General features: G+C 36.5%; 1 protein-coding gene across 1 annotated transcript in view; it reads right to left on the minus strand.

Annotated features, from left to right (window-relative positions):
• Positions 1-20,750, minus strand: part of WDR70 (WD repeat domain 70) — a 340,948-nt gene that overhangs the window by 228,900 nt on the left and 91,298 nt on the right. Inside the window, exon 9 of the mRNA XM_020995972.2 lies at positions 18,832-18,908. Within this exon, the coding sequence (XP_020851631.1) occupies positions 18,832-18,908 (77 nt within the window). The remainder of the gene's footprint in view (positions 1-18,831; positions 18,909-20,750) is intronic.

Consider the following 20,750-nt stretch of genomic DNA (forward strand, 5'->3'; position numbering starts at 1 on the left):
CTCTCCATCTACTGGCTCCTTCCTTACTGCCTACAAACTTGCCCATGGTTCCCCTTTCCTCAAAAAATCCTCATTTGATCTATCACTGCTAGATGTTCTATATCTCTTCTCACTTTTCTGGCTAAACAACTAAAGAAGGCTATATACAAAAAGAGTCTCTGCTTCTTTTCCTCTCACTGTCTTAACTCTTTGCAGTCTAGCTTCTGACCTTCTTATTCAACCAAAAGTTCTCTCTTCAGAATTACCAATGATCTCTTATTTGCCAAATCTAATGGAGTTTTCTCAAATTTCACTTTTCTTGACCTCTCTGCAGCCTTTCACACTGGAGATCACCTTCTTCCCCATTATACTGTTCTCTAAGTTTTTTGTGACGTTGCTTTCTTTTGGTTCTCCTCCAACATATAATCCACTCCTCCCCCTCCTCCTTCGCTGGATCTTTATTCATGTGATACCAAGGTTCTGAAAGTCCCCAAAGACTGTGTCATGGGTCCTCTTCTTTTCCTTCTACGCTATTTCATTTGCTGATCTCATCAGCTTCCAGGATTTCAACCATCATGCAAATGATTCTCAGATCTCTCTCCCGACCCTTGGTCCCACATCTCCAACTATCTATTGGAATGTCTGGAACTGTGTGTTTCATGATAACAAACTCAACTTATCCAAAACTGAACTCATTATCTTTTCTCCTCAAGCCCTCCCCTCTTGCTAACTTCCCCATAACTATCAAGGATAACCCCATTCTTACAGTTACTCAGGCTCACAACCTAAGTGTCATCCCTACTCACTTTCTCATTCCCCATATCCAATCAGTTACCAAGTATTATTTTTTCTGCTTTTGCCATATTTCTCATCTATGTCGCCTTCTTTCTTCTAACACTGCCACTCCACCAATGTAGGTAGGCCCTGAGGACTTCACATTTGGATTACTGCAATATCCTGGTTGCTTTCCTGCCTCAGGCCTCTCTGCTCCAGATGATGAACCTCTATTCAGCTATGTAACTTACCTTCCTAAAATATAAGTTTTACCATCACACACACACACACACACACACACACACACACACACACACACACACACACCCCTCTCCAATTCAATCAGCTCCAGCAGCTCTCTACTGGCTCCAGAATCATATAAAAAATTCTCTGTTTGGCTTTTAAAGTCCTCCACAACCTGACCCGTCCTTTCCCTTTCAATATTCTTACTCCTTACACCCCTCTACACACTTTGCAATCTATGGATACTGCCCTCCCTGCCGTTCCCCTCACATACACTCCACATCCTGACTCTTGTCATTTTCACTTGATGGCCCCCATGCCTAGAACTCCTTCCCTCCTCATCTTTGCCTCCTAATTTCTCTAGGTTCCTTCAAGTTTCAGCTAAAATCTGACCTGTAAGAAGTCTTTCCTGATCCATTTTGATGCTAGTGACTTCCCTCTATTAATTATCTCCAATTTATCTTGAAAATAACTAGTTGGCACAGTTGTTTGCATACTGTCTCCCTGTTAGACTGTAAGCTCATTGATAGCAGGGACTGTCTTTTGCTTTTGTTATGTATTCTCAGTGCTTAGAACAATGCCTAGCATATATATAGTAAGTCCTCAATAAATGCTTGTCGACTGACTAACTGATCCAAGAAGCTTTGAAATTTGGCTTCTTGAGCGAACACAAACTTTTTCAAGACTATTCTAATATTCAGCCCCCAAACAGAACGATTGATCCTCTAGCTAAAAGCACTCAGGATAGTGCTGTTTATATTAAAGTTTAGTACTGTCCTTGGCATGGCTATCCCCAATACTCCTAAAAGTGGTGAAAACTACTATAGCCTGGTAACATTAACTCTACTGAGCAAAAAGTGTTTGCATAATACTATGGTGATGCAGGAGGTGTTCAGATGAATAACATTCATGCAGCTTCTACAGTATAATCATATTATCCAAAAAATGTGTTTATCCATATGTGCAAATGAGTATTTTTGTTTTGATGCATACAACTAAGGCTTACTGAAGTGTCCTGGTTCCAAATCCTACAATTTTCAAAGAGAAATTTCCAGAGGCAGCCTCAAAGTACATGTTAATTTCTTAAACAAACACAGGGTCAGAAGAAAATAGGCTAAGCAAAAAAAAAAGGTTGGGAAAATGTGGGACATTATTGGCACAAAGTACAGATCTTCCTTAAAACCATTCCCCAATTTCAATCTGGAGGAAATTTGCTCCATCAGAAGCATATTTCCTAAATCCAGTCAGAAAAAAATTAGCAGTATCCGTGAGTATATTAGTGACATTTGTTCCCACTAAATGCTAACATCACAGATCCAGACTAGGAAAAAAAAGTTAGTAATGCCTAAATATTCATATAACACTTTTCATAAGTGAAACAGATTATATTTCACATTTTACTTTCCTTCCCAGAAACTCTCATAATTCTCTTAATACACTTATTTGACCATAATTTCACTTAAATATATTTAAGTTTATTTTCATTATCAGCAATTTCAAAACTTTCATCTTAATTATTAATGAGGACCCAGAAGGAAGAAATACTAGGAATTTAAAAACAAAAGATCAATAAAATAAAATCTATTATTTAAAAATAATAAAGTTTGCCAAATATTGAGTAATTTCAAGAAATTCCTAGTAAAGAATGAAAAATAAATTAGTTCTCTAGTGCTCACCTTATCATTTTAGAAATAAGCTTTATAATTAACTAAGGAAGCGAAAAGTGGCCTGATTTCTTAACTCTTATCCTCTAGCACACGTACTTAAACTTTATTCCCAAACATGCAAATTTTAAATCCTGGATCTCTAAGGAGAAAAAAAAATCCCATCATTGACTTGTCTAACAAGACAAATTTGGATGGATTTGTGATCTCATTAATGTGAGCACTAGCCCAAAAGGAGAAGAGTGCCATCCATCTACTTTTCCATTTTCTTCAATACCTCACCATATACTCTAGTCAATCTTCCACAAGTGATACCCCCAACACATCAGAGGTCTTCCTCTAGGTCTCAACTTGTCATAGCATGATACCAATGGAATGCAAGGTGTTCGTCAATAGAAGGATATCTAGCCTTCCATTTTACACATTATATATAGGATTATATGGATATTTTGACAGAGCCAGAATTTTTTTTTATTTAGATCTGTGAATTTAGCATTTTACTATCACTAGATGATCTGTTCATTTCTTCTTCTGGTCATAGATCTCTTTGATGATAACTTTTATAACCCTTTTGGTATATAATTCTTCACTGGTAATCTGTTGCAGTTTATTCACACCCACAATACATCTCTCCATTGTCTTTTGGGTGACCTACACCTTTAATTCTTTGAAGACTATATACTACATGATCCACAGGCATACAGAATCACCAAAAAAAATGTATCTTTGCTTCCCAGGAGAAGGTTTGAGTTATGAAAACTATCGCATCATTTCCCAAAAGTAATTCATGCTTCTTCCTTCTTCCATTTCAATTCTAAATTGAGTTCATTGTCCATCTCTAGGTGCTGTCAAAGATACATAACCAGATCAACTAGCTCTATGAGCTATCCTTCCAACCAGATATAGAGGTGCTCTGCAATTGGATTAGTGGGGATAATAACTTCTATTGCACCATTGCCCAGGCAACATATAGCTCATAATTTTTTTCAAATATTAGGAACTCAGTTTAAGATAAGTATAGAAACTTTTGAAGGTACAGCACCTTCCAGACTACCAATTCTGTTTCCAGAGCAGCTTTCACAGACACCATCTGGAGATGGAATTTCTGTGTCAAAAGGGGCCAGACATCCTCAGCCACAGCCAACCAAATGCCACACACATACCAGGTGAGCCAGGTTAGCTTAAGTAGCAGGAATCCTGAGGGAGAGACAAAGGCAGTTTGTACCAGGAAAGTCAAAGCACCGCAACTATCTTGATCATCATTTCTCCTCTGACCCTGATGGAGACATCCCAGGACCCTGAATGCAAGAGCCTTGGGAATGGCAGTTTGCACAAACCACCAGACCAGCTTAATGCTCAGCCCTCACATCCACCAATGGAAGGAGAAATTATTGTTGAAAGCAATCACCACTAGCAATAACTGCTGACCAGTTTTGCCACCAACAGGTAGACAAGCAGAAGAACTCTAGGAGTAGCACCCCTCAGACTACCAGTCTGCTTGTAGATCAGCTCTCACAACCATAATTTGAGGAAAAAAAAAAAACACCAGTGCAGGAGGAGCCAGCCATTCTCACCATCAGCCAACTAATTACTACATACAGGGTACGCATGCCAGCCTCGTTAAAGCAATAGAGTACCCTGAGGAAGAGATAGGAAGCAGAATGTGCCAAGCAAATCAAACCACTACCACCACCTTAACCATCATCTCCTCTCAGTTCTTCCTGATGGAGACAGCCCAAACGCCAGAAACTAAGAGCCCTTGTAATAGCAATTAGTCCAGCCCACTCTCATCGGCCATCATTCTGGGAAACAAAACCCTTTAGAGATGCAGCCCAGCAACTGTTCCTGTAGGTCCTACAGCCACAGTTATTGAAGACTCAGAAAAGAAAGTTATTTTCACCAAAGTCCTTAGCCTTGCCAAATGGTTCAGTATCACAAAACATCATTTATCAGCAGAAATGGCATTAAAGAAGACGCATCATGATCTGTTTTGCCTCTACAACCTAAGGACCTTGGGACTCTCATATCTGACTTGTAGCTGAAACTTTCCATATGTGTTGTTTCCCCCACAGAATGTGAATTCCAGGGAGAGCAGGGTCTTATCCTACTTTTCTATTTGTGTCCCCAGAGCTTAGCAGGCACTTTATATGATAATGGGAAAGACTGAAGGCAAAAGGAAAAGGGTACCAGAGAGGATGAGATGGATAGATAGTGTCATGGAAGCAACAAACATGAGCTTGGACAGACTTCAGGAGAGAATGGAATATAGAAGGGCCCAATGTGCAATGATCCATGGGGTCACAAACAGTTGGACACAACTGAACAACAACAACAATAAAACACTTAATAAATGTTTTATTCATTCAAGTGATATTCTCTCTTTCAAAGAGTTTCTAAGTACTTTTTATTCAAAATCAGTCATGAGGTCAATTTACATATTCCTAATTGTATTCACATTTTTTTTTGCCTTACCTAATATTCTAATTTCTAACTTCCACACACCTTTCCTTTACGTGGGAAACTGCCTATTTCTGGTGGATTGATACTTCACCTATATGCAATCAACATGCTCATAAAAAAGGTGCATATAAATCAGATTTTTGTAAACTGAATCCTAACATTTTTTTCAGAAAATATATTTCCAAATAAACTGTACTTAAGAATAGGGGAAAGAACCACTAGCTTTCCCTGTATTCCTATGAAACCACAAATGACCAATTTATTTAAGCGTTGGAATCAAGAGTAAGAACTAAGTCATAGGAGAAAGGCCCTCTCCAGTTCCCAGTAGATGCAAACTTTGTGGGGTCCTCACTGGCATGAAAAGCTAAAAAAAAAATAGAGCAATGGAGACTCTTTTGAGGACTTATATGAAAATATACATATTCTCTGAAGAGGCAGTCAGTGAAAATCCAGAAAAGGCAGAGGTGCTAGTTTTTAGGAGCAGCCACTACCATTTAAGAGCAAAAAAGCTTATGGGGTATATGAACAGATGGTATACATACAACACCCTGAAGCTGCAGGTGTGAATCAAGTACAGAAGGCAATGTATCAAAGCAAAACTCCTCTTGAGGGATTTTTCTAATTATATGCAAATAAATTGTATTTCTTGGGGAAAAAAAGATTAAAAGAAACCTTTTAAAATCATATTTAGCAGAAGAATTTCTAAAAAGTATCAACACTCTACATCAGCTAATGATATACTTTTTAAAAATAATATTCCTGTTGATGACACTACTAGCAACTGGAACACAGAATTCCTCAATCTATAAGATGGTCATTTTTCATTTGTCATAAATGAAATAAAAAGTCATTAACTCCTATTTTAAAGGTGTCATCAGACACCAGAAGGTTAACTATGTCTTATGGCTAGTAGATTTTAAGCTCACATTACTTGTAAAAACAAATATTCCTAAAATTAACGAAATTTTCTATCACAGCCACAAACTAAGATGCTGAACTTCTAAAGCTGAATACTGAAGAACTACATAATACCAAGTATATAATGATGGTTCACATTAAGAAAACAATCAACACAGTTAATCATATTAAAAACCAAAACACCCCTTGACAAAACACAGCACCCTTTCTTGATATAAACCCTACAAAGCAAAAGTATAGAGGTACAAAAATTAATGCACCGAGGATAAGAAAGGAAGCGGTAGAATGGGGAAAAAATCTTTATATCAACTTTCTTTGATCAGTTTGATATTTAAAATATATAAACAACTAATAAATTTAAGACTAATAGCTTCTGCTTCTGGGAGCCAAGATGGCTGAGTAAAAAGGTAGTTGCTCTCACCCTCCCCTATCAACCTCTGAAAACCCAGAAAATATCAGCCTTGAAAAAAAAAACAACCCTGGAACAGCTGAACTAGAAGAAAGATGGGGAACAGCAGTGCAGCAGCCCCGCAAACCAGTCTCCCAGTGCTTCAGCAAAAATAAGGAAAGCAGCACTACAAAGGGCCCCAGGCATATAAGCACCCCGCAGCATTCATCTGAAAGGAGCTGAAGAAAGCAACCTAGTCTTCCTAAAGTCCCAGCCTTGCTGATTCCAACCCAACACCAGGTAAGTTGTCAGAACACTACAGCCTCCAACTGTCAACCAGGAAGAGATCCTGAAGCCCAGAGCAGGCAAACACTAACACCTGGACCTCCTAGTGCCACAGTGAGGGCGGGGGAACTGGTGGAAACCAGCTCAGAAAACCACCAGCTGCCTCAGCACTCTACCACAAAGGAATCTCCCAGTGCATTAGCAGAAATGAGGGAGACAGCATTTGCAAGGGGCCCCAGGCAGACAAACACCCTGCAGCACCCACGTAAAAGGAGCAGAAGAAAGCTAAAGGAAAGGAAAAGCATATGACCTAGAATTGCCTGAAAGTTCCAGCCTTGCTGATTCCAGCCCAACACAAGGTAAGCTGCCAAAACCCTACAGCCTCCAAATGCCAACATAAGAGGCCCCAGAACGCAAAGCCAGTGACCAAGACCTAGGCTCCCAACACAAGAAGCTTGGGTCAGTGCACTCTGTTCCCCAGCAGGAGAGCTCAATCTCTTTAAAGGCCAGGGAATAAAGAAACACCATGAGTAAAAAGAAATACCATAGATTCATATTATTAGAAGAGTAGAGATCAAGACAGAAATTCTGAAGAGGACAACATTGTCAACAAACCCACATCTGCAACATCACAAGGGAATATGAACTGGTCTGAAGCCCAAAAAGCCTCCTTAGAAGAGCTCAAGAAGGATTTTAAAAGTCTAATGAGAGAGGTAGAAGAGTCCTTAAAAATACAATTGGCCAATTGGAAAAAAAATACACTGAAGAAAACAAGTCCCTAAAAAACACAATTGGCATGGAAAAAGTACAAAAACTAACAGAAGAGTAACTGAAGAAACAATCCCTTAAAAACAATTGGCCAATTGAAGAAGGAAGTACAAAAACTAACAGAAGAAAACAATCTGTTAAAAACTAGAATTGGACAAATGGAAACTAATGTCTCCATGAGAGAGCAAGAATTAGTCAAACAGAAACAAAAAAATGAAAAAATGGATGAAAATGTAAAATACCTCATTGGTAAAACAACCGACCTGGAAAATCGATCCAGGGAGAGACAATTTAAAAATTATTCGACTACCTGAAAATCATGATGAAAAAAAGAGCCTGGACAGTATCTTTCAGGAAATCATAAAGGAAAACTGCCCAGAAGTCCTAGAACCAGAAGGAAAATAACATAGAAAGAATCACCGATCACCACCTGAAAGAGATCCCAAATTGACAACACCAAGATATAATAGCAAAATTCCAAAATTACCAGATGAAAGAGAAGGTGCTGCAAGCAGCCAGAAAGAAAGAATTTAAATATCATGGAACCACAGTCAGGATTACACAGGACCTTGCAGCTTCTACATTAAAAGACCGCAGGGCACGGAACATGATATTCCTAAGGCAAAGGAGCTTGGATGCAGCCAAGGATCAATACCCAGCAAATGAGCATCATTTTTCAAGGGAGGAGGTGGATATTCAATGAAATAGGAGACTTCCAAACTTTCCTGATAAAAAGACCAGAGCTCAACAAAAAATTTGATCTTCAAGTACAGGACTCAAGAAAGACATAAAAAGGTAAATGGGACAGAAAGATACAAAATGTAAATAGAGGTGAACTGTTTACATCCCTACAAGGGAAGACGACACTTGCAACTCTTGAGAACTATACTGTTATTACACCATGTTAAAGGAGTATATATAAAGGGAGTGGATATTAGTTGACTTTGATGTAATGATAAAAAAAAATCTAATCAAGTGGGTTAAATGGATCCAAGTAAGTGGATTAGTCTGATCTTAGAAAATGTACTGAGAAAGGAGGAGGCAGACAAGGGTAAATTACATTTCAGGAAAAGACAGAAAATCCTATTACAGCAGAGGGAAAGGAGGGGGTTGCGCATTGTTTGAACCTTGCTCTCATCAGATTTGGCTCAAGAAGGGAATAACAATCAGTTAGGTAAGGAAATCTAACTTGACCTATGGGCAGTAGGAGGGAAAGGGGGAAAGGAAAGGGAGAGGGGATGGAAGTAAGGGAAGAAGCTGTGGGGGTGAAGGGGAAGACAGGGAAAGGAAATAATAGAAGGGAGGAGAGACTAAAGGAGGCGGTGGTCAAAAGCAAAGTACTAGTGAGGGGGGAAAGGGAGAGAGGAGAAAGAAACGCATAAACGGGGAAAAAAGGATGGAGAAAAAGACACAGTAATCATAACCGTGAAAGTTGAATCGCTATCTTTTTTTTCTCTTCTGTTGAGTTTTGTTTCCTTTTTCTGATGCTTCCTCCTACTGGTTTTAATTTTTACTTACAACTTCACTAATGTGAAAATATGTTTAATAGGAATGTAAATGTATAGCCTATATCAGATTGTGTACTGTCTTGGGGAGGGTGGTGGGGAGGAAGGGGGAGAAAAATTTTAAACTCAAAAGCATATAGAAGTGATTGTTGATAAATCAAAATAAATTAATAAAATTTAAAAATTAAAATTTAAAAAAATTTTTAAAATGAAGTGACATAAAAAAATTTATATATATATATGTATATATATATATATATATATATATATATATACACACACACACATATATATGACTAATAACTCTTTCCTGATAGGTAAGTGGTCAAAGGATTTGAACCATTCTCAAGAAAAGAACGGGAAAGTATTCACAACCACATGAAAGAAGGTTCCAAATTACTAATAACAAGAGAAATGCAAAACAAAACAAATTACTCACAACCACATGAAAGAAGGCGCCAAATTACTAATAACGAGAGAAATGCAAAACCCTGAGTTTTTGCATTACACCCCGCAAATAAAGTGACTAAACTTTCCACAGGCTCTGAAATAGAGACTCCATTACTGGGCTTATATACCAAGGAGGTCATTGGTAAGAAAAAAATCCCCATATACACCAAAATATTTATAGTAGCAATTTTTGTGATAGTAAAGAGCCGGGAACAAAGCAGATTCCCATTGATTGGAAAATGGTTAAACAAACTGTGGTATATAGACGTAAAGGAATCTTACAGTGCTGTAGGAAATTACGTATGTGATAAATACAGAGAAGTATGGAAAGAGCCATATGAACTGAAGCAAAGCAAAGTAAGCAGAGACAAGAAAATGATATACACAATAGCTACAACAATGTAAATGGAAAGAATAACCACACATCCAAAAATCAAGTAAATGTAACAAAATTATAAAGATCAAGAAGCAGTCAAATGAAGAAATATGAAAGGACATCTCCAATCAACCCCTTTGTGGAGGAAAGAAATCCACAGGTGTTACATTACATTTTGGGGGGATTTTTTTTCAATGTATTGATTGTGCTGATTTTTTTCCTCTTTAAAAAATATTATTCATTCAATGGAATGGTTCTCTGGGCAGGGAGATGGAGCAATGCTGGGGATAACTATGATGATGTAAGAAAGAGAAGACATCAATAAAAACTTTCTTTTTAAAAGAACTACACAAAGACCATCTATGTTCAATATTACAAGGAATGTGAATTTAGTAAGGCTGCATGCAAAGCACACAGTGATCATGTGGCTCTTCTGTTTACCAAGGATTTCCAATGTGTCTGCTGGGTCACTATATTACTATACCAGCAAAAACTCCAAGGGTCTAGTTCAGGAGCCCTATACTCCTCTCCCACCTGGGGTCAGAAAACCAAGAGCCCTTGGCCCTATTACCCAAATCAAAAAGCCAAAGATCACATGGAAGAAACTATTTAGGCAAGCTGGACAGAATTTCTGCAGCTCTTCATCATTCCTATCAGGGGCCAAGAAGCCTAGAGTTCAGAGTCCCAATACCCCAATCCCCTACCTTAAAGAGCTAAAATACCTAAAAAAGAAACTTTATGGAAGTACAGACCAACAAATGGCTCCAACTTCCTTCTCAGCTTCTAGATGGGTTTAGTGAATAAAATACTGTATCAATTCACTTCTGCATAAGGAACATACTAACTCCAGCTGTATTAGCTTCCCTACCCCAAACATGCAGTGTCATCACCTAGGTGAAAGTATATGATGCTCATCTTCCCACCTCCCAAACCCTTGCCTCTATCCTCCTTGTTGCTCTCCATTCTCATCTCTTCACCCATTCCACTGTTCCCCCTGGAATCCTCCCTCTCTTACCAATGATCTCCCTCAACATCCTCCAACATACACAAAACCAAACTCATAATTTTTTCCCATAACTTCTCACCTCTCACATTCAAAAAGTTGTTTCTTTTGATTCTATTTTCTCAGTAACTGTATAAAAAAAGAAACTACCCCCTCTCCTATTTATGCTGCTACTACCCTAATACAGACTCAAATTACCATGCACTTAGTTTTTGTGTCAATTTCCTTACAAGCCTTCCTGAATATAGTGTCTTCCTCTTTCTATCTAGCCTTCATATCATTGCCAGGATAATTTTTCTTAATACATAGTTCTAAAGAAGTTGTGGTACAATGAGCAAGGGTTTCAGAGTCACAGAAACAGAGCTTAAATCCCATTAGTACCTGTATAACTTTGGGCAAATCACTTAAACTCTCTGGGCCTATTTCTTCTGCTGTAAAATGAGGTCATATACCTTAAGATGTCTAAGTACTTTCTAATTCTAAATTCATGGACTTATTGTCTGGGCATGTAATTTTCTTACATATCCATTGATCATGGAGCAACACCAAGTAAAATACAGTTTTTTTATTTGGAATTCAAGGCCATCCACACAAAGCTGGCACCACTCAGCATCTCCAGTCTTATCTTGTTAATTACTGTCCATCTTCAGTCTTATCTCATATTAATTACCTGCCTCCACACACTGTACAGAAGGCAATCTCTACCAGTAAAATAGAGGTACTCTCTGCCTGCAAGATACACCCTGTATTCTTATATCTTTGAGCAAGTTGTTTCCCAACCCTTGAACAGCCTCCTCTACCTGTTAAACTCCTACCCATTCTTTAGAAGCCAACTCAAATGTTCAACATAATAAAAAGCCTTCCTTGACCCAGCACCACTCCTCCAGTCTACAAGAACTTTATGACCTCATATCTCACATGGTACTTTGTTTTCTAGCTCTCTAAAACACCCATCAGGTAATACTGTACATAAGAGCTTCCCATGTTGGTCTTACCCCCTGCTAATGTAAAGTCAATGAGACTAAGGAGCATCTTAAAATAAATTTGGCGGGGGGGGGGGCGGCAATTGGGGTTAAGTGACTTGCCTGGGGTCACACAACTAGGAAGTGTCAAGTATTTGGTCTGAGGCCGGATTTGAACTCAGGTCCTCCTGACTTCAGGGCCAGTGCTCTATCCACTGCACCACCACCTAGTTGCCCCTGAGCATCTTAACTTTTATCTCTCTCACCTAGCACAGGCTACATTTAATCATATCAAATGCTTTTATTACATAAGTTCCTTAAAGGTATAGGGTCTTTCATTTTTTTCTCTGTATCCCAGAACTGAGCACATTGCCTGACACTTACCATATGCTTAATAAATGTTTATTAACTGATTATTACCATTGAAATAAAAGGAAAAAAAGGACTTATTTTTTAAAAAGCCTCTTTTTACTTTTGAAATAAAATATACTAAAAGAAGCTTTGTTGAACAATTCTATTCTTTGTAAGTATCAATTTCTTTTCATTTATTCTTTTTAGAAAACCTTAGTAGGAAAAGTGAAACTACCATTGTATAGTACTACATTTCTGATATGCTTAAGGAAAGGTGCACCATCCTTTTAAAAATTAGGAGTACTTTTTAGCTTAAATATTTATTTGTATTATTTATTTTTACTTATTTATATTTTAAAATTAGGAGTGCTTTATAGCTTAGATTTATTTACATTCAACAGTAGGAAAGGTAATAAAATGAGGCAAAACACAAAGAAAGCAAAATTAGATGAGGTCATACTACCAATACGGCAGCCAGAAAGGAAGATGATCTGAGTAACCTGGAGACTGATAAGGGACTGTTGAAATGGCTCATTTCAAAACAATTTGTGTGTAGTATATAATTAATTTAATGTACTAAAATGTATACAGATCAAACCTGTATTAAATGATGACCTGAATTGTTATTACTCTATTTCTTTCTTATTTTTATAAATCACTGACACACAAAAAATCTTAACTGCATACAACTCATATCATACTGTTGTTTTTAAGATACACAATTTTGTTGTTATTCCATTTCAAGCAAATAATGACTAACCATAATATTGGAACTGCAACCTCAAAAGTAAATAAATAAGTCTGACACTGGAAAAACCAACACAGACCCATTACCTAATATAATAATCACAAATATGATTTGACCACCAGCAGGACCAAAGTGTATGCTAAATGATTTATTACGGCATTCCCAGTAGAGAGCAATTACTAGACTCAAAGATACATTTTAAAGTTGAACTGGGAAAGGAAGGCTGCTAGTGGTGGAAAGGTTAGAAGTATGAATTACGAAAGGAATTTTTTTTAACAGTAAACCAGATGTAAAAAGTAACCTTGGTCCTGGCCACAATGACAAATCACAAAGTGAAGGACTGCTAAATTTCAAGGCTGGTTGTAATTCTGTTTAAGAAAGAGAAAAAAATGAGACAAGGGACATAGAACACCTGCTGCTAAAGAATTTAATATCATTCAGACCTCCTGTCTGTTCACATGGAAATACCCCCACAAGTGTGGTAAGAAAACTTCCAGATAACAGATGGCTTGAATAATTTTTTTTATTCCCTGTATTCATAAGTGTCAAGAACCTCCTGCAGTAATACTAACAATAAATATCAATATATTTATTATAACAATAAGAAATGGTAACATTATTACAAGAATTTAACAAATGTGAAAATGACAATGAAATTTTTAAATGGTCCCTAATTTTAATCTACCAATAGCTGATCATGTCTTCATTCATTCAAGAAGCAATTAACCATGTAGGCCAGATGGGGCAGCTACGTCAAGCACTGGATAAAGCACAGGGCTTGGAACTCATTTTCATGAGTTCAAATTAGGACTCAAATACTTTCTTAGCTGTGTGACCCCTGGGCAAATCACTCACCCCTGTTTGCCTCAGTTTCTTATCTGTAAAATGAGCTGAAGAAGGAAATGGCAAACCACTCCAGTATCTTTGCCAAGAAAACCCAAATGGGATCACAAAGAGTTGGACACAACTGAAACAACTCAACAACAACAACAAAAGTAGGCCAGATCATCTCAAAGTAATATATCTACTCAGGACAAATGGAAAAATTCAAATGCCCCAAGGAGATTCAACTGCTTTATTCATTCAAACTTACATCATACTAGGCTCTAATCATTTAAAGAATATATTCCCTGACACTAAACCACCTTTTTTAACTTGGCTCCTTTACTTGTTCTTATCTTCAAGGAAACCTACATTATTTTCCCAACTTTCTAGACAATCTTGCTATTCCTGACCTCGAAGCCCTTCAATCAAGAAGATTTTTCTCATTAAATATTTTACTTCCTTCTTTGACTCTGTGAATTCTCCCCTTCCACCTCCTAAAGTACAATACTGCCTTTAGCAAGGTAATTTCCTCTTTTCCCTTGAAATCACTCTAAAAAAAGTGCTTTCAAGTCTACCCTCAATCTCCTACAATTCAAAAGAATCAAAATTAATTACAACTGTACAGCAATTTATTTACAGTTTCATTTGTCTAGCATCATCAGAAAAGGTCTGTGTTCCACAACAGGATTTTCCACATAAATAAAGCTTACCTCACTTGTAAATGTCAAAATTTTATTTTTGCTACTCTTCATAGAGCTTTCTAAAATCTATAAAAATTCAACCAATTAAATAATTATTTAATAAGCATTTGGTTTGTGCTTCACACACTGTCCTAAGCACTGGGGATATTATAGACAAAAATAAAAATTGCCCCTACCTTCAAGAAATTCACATACCATTTAACTTGACCATCAATTATTTTATGTACTTCTTAGTTTGTCTATTTTCTTTGTCACTAAACAATCACTTCTCACTGCAGAACAGTTGTGCCTACCTGCTCCCACCATCCCTTTTATTAGCTATGTGATAAGCTATTTGCCTATGTGATGAAGAATCAGGATAATAAGAATAAATAAGACCTCAGTAAAGGCAAAGGGCCTAAAGGAGAGTAAGACTAAAGAGAAATGGTCAGACTCTGGTGGCGGGATTGTGTAGCTGCTATTTTCAGTGCTAAGGGCTGAGTTCTGGAAGGTTGAGGTCGCCATTAGTCTCCAAATAAGTACGTTGTTTGACTGCACACTTTTCTGCTCACTTGTGCTATATTAACATTATTTCTATACTTGCCCAATGCCTTAGCTAAGCCTAGTGAGTACCATGACTAATTCTGTTTTAAGTACCTGGCAATGGAAATTACACAAGTCAGTCTATAATTGGTGTCCAAAGTTGGCATAATGTCATCACTCCTTTTTGCCACACTGCCCACATGGTTGTATTAAAAAAACCTTAATATAAATTATAACTCTTTCCAAATACAGGCATCTAAAAATACTTCAGGGTTCATTACATTCATATTAGTACATATAGCGATGGTGGGATTTAACCCAGAAAACCCCATTTGGACCTCTATTGTTTATAAAAATAGGACAGGATTCTATGTTTTCTCATGTTCTCAAAGTATCATCCAAATGCCACTAATACACCTGCAAGGTAGAACAGAAACACAAGTGCTAAAAACTGCTAATTTATTTTTAAAGAATTTCAATTTTAATTTTGTTAATTTGAAAATTGTCTTTTTCTCTTCAAAATAAAATGCAAGACAGTGACCAACTGCTTAGTTGCCATGCAGTTAGTTAGCCTATATTACATAATTCCTAAAGCAAGACCTTATTCACTTGTTAACAAATAAACAGTCTTTGTCTAATACAGGAGCTAGAAGGAACTTAGTCTTTTCCTTTCTCAAGATGAAAACAATAGAGGTCCTAAATAAATAAATAAATATGGCCTTTAGTGGGCACAAGGATAGAAAGCTTGACCTAGAGTCTAGAAAACCTGAGTTCAAATCTGGCCTCAGACAATTACTAGTTGTGTGACCTTAGCAAGTCACTTAAACTGTTTGCCTCAGTTTCTTCATCTGTAAAATGGAGGTAATAATATCACCTACTTCTCAGGGTTGTTGTGAGGTTAATATAAGATAATAATTGTAAAGCACTTGACACAGTGCCTGGCACATAGCAAGTTCTATATAAATGTTAGCTATCATCATCACCATCATTATGACTATTATTAGCCATCTACATACAACTCACCATGTCTCCACACTGGTGACCCAGCTTCCACCTACCATCTAAACATACAAAGCTGTCAAGCAGATTCACAAAATACAAATCAGGCAACTGTGTACAAGAATTTGCATTATAATTAGTATTTCCTCCCAACTTTTACGGAAACAAAAGAAGACCAAGTGTCTGGAATACTAAATTTTAAAAGCATTCTTCTCCTAATATTATCCCCTAAAAACTCTGCTTTAGGTTAATTTGTGGCCTGCTTTCATGTATAAAAAGAAATCATTATATGAGTAAAATTAATCATTCTAATTTTAAAATTACGAAAATATATCCTGGGTTTTGCTTTCTTCATTTACATATAATATTTAGTCCTAAAGGTGTGATTTAATGTATTCCTTTGTAAAGAAAAACCTTCTGAAAATGTAAGCATTAAAAAGATCTATTACTTTGTTTCAAAAACTATACCTCTTTTAAAGCATTTTGCTTAATATATTGCATGCCAATGTCTTATGTATTTTCTCCACCAATGCAGTCAATAACCCTTCTGTGGTTTCCTATCTTCTTCAATAATCACCCATGTCCTTCTAGAAAGAAAGCACTAGAAATTTCAGCACTAGAAATATCACAAAATCAAAAAGAAAAAATGCCTTGAAGAACATGAATATTTCAGTCACCCAAATAATCACCACATCCAATAGCTTTCTCATTCCCAATACTCCTTGACATCTTTGCAACATTTGACAATAATGATGATTCATCTTCTGGCTTCTAGATAATCTCCCTTTACTTTGATTATCATGGTTCTCTGACGGCCTCTATTCTGGCTTCTAGTCTTCTCTATAGATACTTTAATATAGTCATTTCTCCATGCTGTTGTTGACCCTTTGCTCTCTCATAACCTACACTGTTCCCTTCATAATCTCTCCAATTCACATATTAAATATCTTTGCTACCTGAATTATTCTCAAATCCCTTATCTCCAATCTCAACCATTCTCCTGAGCTTCAGAACTATAACTCCATAACACTTTACTGGATGTGTGAATCTAGTCCAGTCCACTAGCCTTACATCAATTTTCACTGCTATCACCCCAGGTAATATTCTTATTATTTCTTAACTGAACTATTGCAATAGTCACCTAGCCAGTTTTTCCTCCAGCCTAAACATTGCTGACAAACTAACTGTTCTATTACAAATCTTGGATGATGTGATAGTATAAAAATATCTTCTAAAGCTCCCTAATCATTTTACTCCTCAATCATCTTCTCCCCTAAACTAGAAACCAATCTTTTCGCTTAGGAACTCCTGCTATGGAGCCTGCTGTATTGGTTGGTAAATGCCTCAGCAACAGTGCACCTTATTTAGATTAGCTTCAGCTACGCTTCAATTTACACCCTGTACATCTTCTCATAAACTAACTTGCCACAACATGAAAAGCCAACTCTATTCTTATCCCTACTTTCCAGTTCTGAAATCCTGATCAAATCAACTTTACCTGCCACTGCTACTAGAAAGGATGTGTCAATCTACTCCCCTATGGCTCTGCATCATCCCTGAAACTTTCCAAACCAAATAGCCCTCCCTGGTTACCACTCTCCTATGTGTTGCTCCCTGCTCTTGCAATGTAAGCTCTTTGAGAGCAGAGACTGTTTGCTTTTGTTTTGGTAAACCCAGTGATTAGTACAATTCCTGGCACATGGCAAGAATTTGATAAAATGCTTTTTCATTCCTTCTTCCTTCCTTCATTCATTCACTAGTTTACTCAGTCAGTCCAAGTACCTTAGCTTGCAATTCATAGGACATTCACAATTTGGCTTCAATTTATTGTTCCAGTATTATCTCGCACTACTCCACGTGCACCCTAACTCTATCTAACCTAAGGGTTCTTAATCCAGGATTTGTGAACTTGTTTCTTTAATATCTTGACAACCATATTTCACTAAGACAGACCTCCTTTGTAATACTTCTATCTTATATATTTATCTTTTACCTTATATATTTAAAACATTATTATGAGGAAGGGTTTATAGACTTCGTCAGGGTGACAAAACATGCTGTAACATAAAAAAGTTTAACAACCCTTGCTCTAGTCAAACTAGATTGTTTTTTATATCCTGAACATATCTGGTACCATCTATCTTCTGTTAGTTATATTCTTTATATCTAAAAATCCTCTCTTCAACTTTCAAAGCTGACATTGATGCCACTTCCTCCAGTTGTATCATCACCATAACCAGAAAGGGATCTCTCTCTCTGTCGTATGCCAACATCCTCCAGACTAGTTGTCCATCTTGCCCTTACCAGGCCTATACTCAAAGCCTCACCAGCTTGGTATGGCATGGCACACCCAAAATCTTCAGACATGGACTTTGAAGACCCAAGGTTCTCATATCACAATATTCATCTTTTTACTCATTCAGATCCCTTTACAAACCCTAATGGAATTGACACTATATCTTTTTTCACAGTATTTCTTTCTGTTTATATGACCACAAATTTCTATTTGTTAAAATCTAAAAAGCAAAAGAAGAAATCCATGGAAAATCACTTGAAGGAAGTGATTATTTCACTTTTGTCTGTGCATCCCCAGCTCTTAGCACAGTATTTAGTATAGGCTTAAGAAATGCTTGTTTGATTAATTGATTTCTCAGTTGCTACTAAAATTATTTCCAGGTCTCTTTACTAAAATAATAAAGTAACATTAAAAACCCAACATTTTTAATTATAAAGTTAACATTCACTTGCAAATAGAAATACACAGAAATACAAAAAAAAATAAATTATTGTATATAAAAACTATAAATTTTGTCTAGCTTGTTTTTTTAAAAGGTGAATATCAACTTAAAACAAAAGTTAAAGAAAATCTTGCAAATATTGTGATGCATGCAACATATTAAGAATACTTACCCATCATTTGAACAAGTCAAAAATTCTTCCTTTATCTTGGGATGCCAGCAGCCAGTATTAAGCATTGCCGTGTGACCCTAAACAAATGAAAATAAACCTCTGATAAAAATGCAGACAGGCAATCGGCAAAGATATTAAAAGGTAGAAAAGTCAGTGTTAGAGAAGTTGTGAAATGAGATGTGTATTTGTGTCTTGTAATGAAGCTGTGAGTTAATACAATAATTTTTTATAACAATTTGGATTATACAAATGAAGTGACTAAAATGTCTATACCCCTTCACCCATATTCCACTACTATTCATACTCCAAGGCCACTGACAAGAAGAAATTCCCCACATATACCAAAATATTAAAAACAGCACTCCTTGAGAGAACAAAGAATTGAAAACAAGGTAGATGCCCATCAAGTGGGGAATAGCTAAACAAATTAATTACATGAATATAATGAAATATCACTATGCTATAAGAAATGACATATATGATGAATATAGTGAAACATGAAAAGATTTGCATGAAGTAAGCAGAGCTAAGAAAACAATATACACAATGACCACAATAACGAAAATATTAAGAAACATCACCAAAAAATCAAAAGTGAATGTTTCAAAATTACAAAGAAGTAGTATGGCTTCAAAGAATAAATATGAGAAGATACACCCCCCACCTGTTTGCAGAGGTAGTAGGTGCAAAAGTGTATACTGTACATTATTTTCAGACTTTTTCTATGTATTTATCAATTTTATTGATTTTTTTTCTTTAAAAATTTTATTTGTTATATGGGATGACTCTCCCAAGAGGAAAGCAGGAGAGGCGTACTGGGGGAAACTGCAATTAAAAAAGAAAGATATCAATAAAAACTCATTAAAAAAAAAAAGAATGAATGTAAGCTAAAATGTCCATGCCTTTTGACCCAGAGATTCCACTACCAGGCATTGATAAAAAGAAAGGCCAGATAGACACCAAAATATTTACAGCAGCCCTTTGATAACTCATCAGTCTGGGAAACAGCTAAATAAACTATGGTACATGAATGTAATGGAATATTACTGTGCTATAAGAAATAACAAATATGATTAATATAGATAAGTATGCAAATATATATATATATGAAATAATATAAAGCGAAGTAAGCAGAGCCAAAAAAAAAAACCAATATACACAACATAAAGAAAAAGAACCACAAAACAATGGAAAATAAATGTTGCGAAATTACTAGGAATAAACATGGCTACAAAGAAAATATGTGAAAAGACAACCTTTCCTATTCTCTCTGTAGAGCTGAGAGATGGAAGGTAAAGAGGAATTTTCTATAAGTGTAGAACATTGCAAATATTGTCAGATTTTTCAATGAACTGATGGGTTTTCATCAATTTTTTTCCTCTAGTCTTTTTTTTTGGGGGGGGTTAGGCAATGGGGTTAAGTGACTTGCCCCAGGTCACACAACTAGTAACTGTTTTGTGTCTGAGGCTGGATTTAAACTCAGGTCCTCCTGAATCCAGGGCTGGTGCTCTATCCACTGCACCACCTAGCTGCGCCTCTCATTGTTATATGGGATGGCTCCCTTAAAAGGGGAGAGAGGGAACAGGAGGTAATTTAGATGCTATAAAAATAAAATATGGAAACATAACTATTTTTAAAGTGCATACAGACCTAATTTTATTTTAATTAGAGATTCTAGCCCTCAAAAAATTAACTAAAAGATATGACACTCCATTTTACCTCATAACTTAGAAAAACATGTACAGTCTTATGTAAACTGATGCAAAGTGAAGTGATGAAAACCAGGTGAACACTGTACGCAGTAACAGTAATATTGTAATAATGATCTTCTGTGAAACTCTTAGCTACTCTGATCATTACAATGATCCAACATATCTCTGAAGGACTCATGACAAAAAAAATGCTAACCACCTCCAGAG

The sequence above is a fragment of the Phascolarctos cinereus genome, unplaced genomic scaffold (assembly GCF_003287225.1).
Source record: "Phascolarctos cinereus isolate Bilbo 61053 unplaced genomic scaffold, phaCin_HiC Scaffold_4;HRSCAF=312, whole genome shotgun sequence".
Classification (NCBI taxonomy): domain Eukaryota; kingdom Metazoa; phylum Chordata; class Mammalia; order Diprotodontia; family Phascolarctidae; genus Phascolarctos; species Phascolarctos cinereus.